The following is a 4,818-nucleotide window of genomic DNA, read 5'->3' as shown; positions in this document are numbered from 1 at the left end:
AACTCTTTTAGTTTTCTTGTAAATTGCCATGTCTACCATAAAACTCTGAAGGTTTAGAATCATCAAAAGTTTTTTTTTCCCAATAAAAATAACAGTTTAGGAGTTCCAGATATTGCTAATACATCTGGTCCAAATTCTATAGTTACTGCATCTGGTCCAAATTCTATAGTGAAAAGATGTTAAGCTGAATATACTGCCATTCAGCAGCTTTAGATAATCCACATTTTTATTGCAGGCCTGAAAATGTTTTGGAAGACTGATTAAAAATAAGATGACCTAAAGTATTAACATCATTTTTTGCCCATTAATTTGTCCAGAAAATATTTACTTGCCAATAGAAGAGAATATCTGTATCTCAGGGTTGAATTGTGGAGTCCTTAATGATCTCTGAGCTTGGTTGTTTGCTTGGAGACATTTTGTTGCCCAACTAGGCAACATCTTCAGTGCTAGAACGGAATAAGGCACATAGAGGTAAACAATCATTCAAAAGAGACAATAAAAAAGCTAAAAAGGAAACAAAAAGACCAGAACACATCCTCTCCAGCAGCCTACACCCAGATAAGCAAAGATTAACATCAGGATTAACATCAGACAAACAATCAAGCAGTAAACAACAGTTTAATCAAGGAACTACCAAGGAGAGAACAACACCCCCACTAACACTGTCAGGGCAAGCTACTGTATACAAACAGACAGCAAACCCCACTCCCTTCTAGCACTGAAGATGTTACCTGGTCAGACAATGAAATGTCTGCAAGCAAACTACCAAGCTCAGAGAGCACCAAGGACTCCAAGATTTACTTGTGACTCTCAGTTTCTCTGTGCTTGTCCCAGAGTGTCAGTTTCTCATGGGAATTTAAGCTTCATTTAAAAACAAAAAAGAAAGTTCCCAACTTGCTGTTCTCTCCATTGCTCCATTAACTGACTATTGTTGGGGCACAAAAATGAGAGACTGTTCTCCATGATCATAGGTTTTGGACATTTATATCTCTGCTATCATCTGATAGTCTAGTTATAATTGGGCCAAATCATATGGAATCCTAATTATGTAATCTAGTTTCTTTTCAGAACATGTTAAAATGTAATTGGATGATGGCAGGACTTGATGGCACATCCTTCTTATGCTTTCAATTATATGGAAGCAAAAGATGGAGGGTTTTGTTTTGTTTTTTTTAATCACAGCCTCTACTAAAGGAACCATTATAGATCACAGTTCTTAAGAGCTTTAGGAATGAAAAATAACCTAATATGTTTGTCTGAAAATTATGAGTGCCTTTCACAATAGACCATAACAGGGACATTATGGAAGAATGAAACCATTTTTTAACTTCTAATTTGGGGTGGGGGGCGGATTTTCTCTTTCCCCTTTACAGAAAATGAACAGTCAATATTTTCGCTATGAAGTCCTTGCCTGTGAGACTGGTGAGCTGAAAATCTTCTGGGAAAAGACCATTGAGAAGCAAACGCAGCATTCCAAAGCAGAGAAAGACCGTCTGCAGAGAAGTGCATTAACCAAGTAAGTGAGTACATAGTTGACCATTTGTGTTTGATTTGGTTCGTTGTAAACCTCATAAATAATATATGCAGGGCATATAGGAGAATGAGAGCACACATGACTGACCCAGGACATTTGCTGACTCAGGAGAAAGAAAAGATGGCACCCCATTCCCCGGAAGCTGGCAACGTGGCAGGACTTTTCAGGCACAGCAGTGTTCACCAATGGAGAGGAAGATCTGGACAGTTAATAAAGAAAAACCAAGAGGTTCCTTTATTGTATCCCAGCATTTGCTGCCTGAAACGTCTCCCTTTCCCTAATAAGAGGCAGCTGTGTAACTCCTCCATTTATCTGGAGCAGCCTTCTAGAGTCTTTCAGAATTGTGGAGCCACAATTGCCAGCAGGGAAAACAACATGAGGACATCTTAGGCTTCCACAAAGGATAGGTCGATTATAAAGTCTAAGGAAATTGTATCCCAAGGCTGCTGTGGGGAAGGAGGGAATATAAGGCTACTAAAGGCAATGGAGAAGGAAATGGATAATTTAAAAATCTTTGAAATGTCCAACTTGTCATGGCTGTCATGACAAGGTCACACCGCTTTTTCTAATATTTATTCACTTTGGAATTCTAGCAATTAAAAGATTATTATTAGCAGGCCTGCCTGCCTGCCTGCCTCCATCTCTCCCTCCATCTCTCCCTCCATTTCGCTTGCTTGCTTGCTTTCACCTTCAAGTCAGTTTTTGACTCCTGGCAACTACCTGGACTAGTCCCTGCAGTTTTCTTGGCAAGACTTCAGAAGTGGTTGCCATTGCCTCCTTCCCAGGGCTGAGAGAGAGGGACTGACCCAGCTGGCTTTGTCCCTAAGGCAGGACTAGAACGCACGGTCTCCCAGTTTCTTGCCTGATGCCTTAACCACTACACCAAACTGGCTCAAACATATAATGCCCAACCCTTATATTCTATCTAAGGTGATCATACCCAGTTGGAAGAAGCAAGAATTGATTGGAAAAATACAGTACTAGAAAGGTTTCAACAGAAATTTAGAAAAACTGTTGTACCCAGCAGCTTAAACTTTCCTGGTGATGGGAAATTCAAATAGAAAGATACTGTATTCCCCGTCAATCTAGCCAAAGCAAAGCTCCTGCTGGTTAAGCAATGCCTATGCTAACCAACTGCCTTTCTTCCAAACAGACTCAGAAATGAATGGACAGCAATGCTGGAAAAAAGACTAAAAATGCTCAAAGAACATGATGGGAAAAAAGAAGTCCCTCAATGAAGAAAAAGCACACGTTTCTGTGCACTGATTGGAAAGTGACTTAAATTAAAAGAAGAAAATTTGCACCAAGGCAAAGCTGTAGTGTTTGGCTTGCGTTTGCTTAGAACAATTTTCCAGAACTGAAAACCATCCAGATATTTTGGACCACAGAATTCCCAGACAACATAGTAGTTGTAACATACCTGGAGGACACCAGCCTAGGGAAAGAATGGTTTAAGAACTCCCCTGAATTTATGTGGGAAATATATGTAATATAAAGTAATGTTTCCTTCAAGAGGAGTTTGATTCCTAGTGATCTCATGAACATGTTTGTGTAGTTTTCCTGCTAACAGTAGGGATGTTGTTTGCCGTTGAATTTTTCCAAGCTGTTCTCCTGATTGCCCAGTCTAGGCTGCAGCCCTGGAGTGTCCTGATATCCACCACTCAGGTAGGTAGGTAGGTAGGTAGGTAGGTAGGTGATGAAAGAAAGAAAGAAAGAAAAAGAAAGAAAGAAAGAAAGAAAGAAAGAAAGAAAGAAAGAAAGAAAGATAATAGGCTCATATTACAGTTTCAGTGGGTCTTCAACTAAAACACTTCTCTGGTTTTTTTTTTTTATTATTATTCTCTGCTTTTTTAGAGTCTAATATACTGTACTGTCCTAACTTTCAGAATTATACATTTTTTCTTACCAATTTATCATTTTGTACATTGCCCTAGAATGCCTTCAGACTGAGAGGCAACTGATAATCTTATGAAAATATAATATTTGCTTTTTGAACACTACATATGTCATCCACTAAACTACATGTAGCTGCAAATGCATGAAAGCTGTTCCTTGGAAGATGCCCCAGAGGCCAGAGGATCTGTCTTTTCTCCCAGTTCTGAGGATGGACAGAGAAGTTTATTCTTGGAAGGGAAGTATGTCCACACACCTCTCGCAACCATTACTTTTTTGACATTGGGAGATATCACCTACAGCTCTCTCAGTGACAAGAGTTGCCACAGAAGTATGTGAATCCACAGCAACTACTGCCTTCCTGGACTCCAGACATGCCAGCTATCCACTGAGACTGATAAATTCCTTCCATTGCTCTCAATGCAAAGGGATCTATAAAATAAAACAAACTGGCCCTAGGGGCAAAAATGAGGAAATGGCATTCCTCCATCTCCCCCACCTTGCCAAGTTTACGCTGGCAGGACTGGAGAGGTAAGAAGGTTCTGTAAAGCTGCAACTTTATACACAATTACCGTGGGAGCTGCCAGTGACATTCATTTCCATGTAGAACTACAGTATAAAGAAATCAAACCCCATGGTTGCACATATGATGGGCAAATTAGGACATCTCTGAATAGCAATGGGATTCACACTGCCTCCACAGCATGCCTGGCCTAAGAAACTGTGTGGCCTCTTGCAAAAGATAAGATGGTGGCCTGTTCCATTCCATTTACAGAGTTCAAGCTTATTTTAAAACTCACATGGGATGCAGTTTTCCATTATTTCTATGAATATCTAGCTAGTTTCAGAAGTATAGGAATAACTAGAAGCTTCAAAAGAATGGCTGAGTGGATGCCACTACTGTGACATTGGGCACTATTGCATGAACATGTCCAATAGTGAATATTTTGTTTAATGTTAAAATATAAACAAAGAAAAATTAAAATGGTTGAGCCATAAGAAGACATGCAAAAACTCATAAAACTTGTAATATCTGATTCTCTTGTGAAATATCAGCTCTTAATATGTTATAGTTACTTTTGGGAATCACTGGGCATCATCAAGGATCATTCCAGGTCCCACAGCTCCTGAAAGTGCCATATAGCCCACTCCCAGCTTAACAGTAAGATTGGCTGTGCTTCACAATCATTATGAGATGCCATTCAGCTTTGCTCTTCTTACATGTGGTTGCTCTATAATGTGGACATCCCTGTAATATACAGAATGTCTTCATCTTCTCTCTCATCCCCAACACTTTCTGGCAAGAATAGCACTAATCAGATGTGATATGATGATCAGATGCATAAAAATATAAGTCTCTCCTTCACAAGCAAATCACCAAACCACTTCAG

The 4,818-nt window shown here is 39.6% G+C and overlaps 1 protein-coding gene across 1 annotated transcript; it reads left to right on the top strand.

Moving 5' to 3' along the window:
• Window positions 1-1,376: 1,376 nt before the first annotated feature.
• Window positions 1,377-2,772, top strand: LOC134490213 (protein FAM240B-like). Its single transcript, XM_063293113.1, has 2 exons — window positions 1,377-1,516; window positions 2,688-2,772. Exons 1-2 carry the CDS (start codon window positions 1,377-1,379, stop codon window positions 2,770-2,772), a joined length of 225 nt encoding a protein of 74 aa, XP_063149183.1.
• Window positions 2,773-4,818: the final 2,046 nt, after the last annotated feature.

This window comes from Candoia aspera, chromosome 2 (assembly GCF_035149785.1).
Source record: "Candoia aspera isolate rCanAsp1 chromosome 2, rCanAsp1.hap2, whole genome shotgun sequence".
Taxonomy (NCBI): Eukaryota; Metazoa; Chordata; class Lepidosauria; order Squamata; family Boidae; genus Candoia; species Candoia aspera.
The sequence above is the reverse complement of the archived record's forward strand: the minus strand, read 5'-3'. Positions and strand labels throughout refer to the sequence as shown.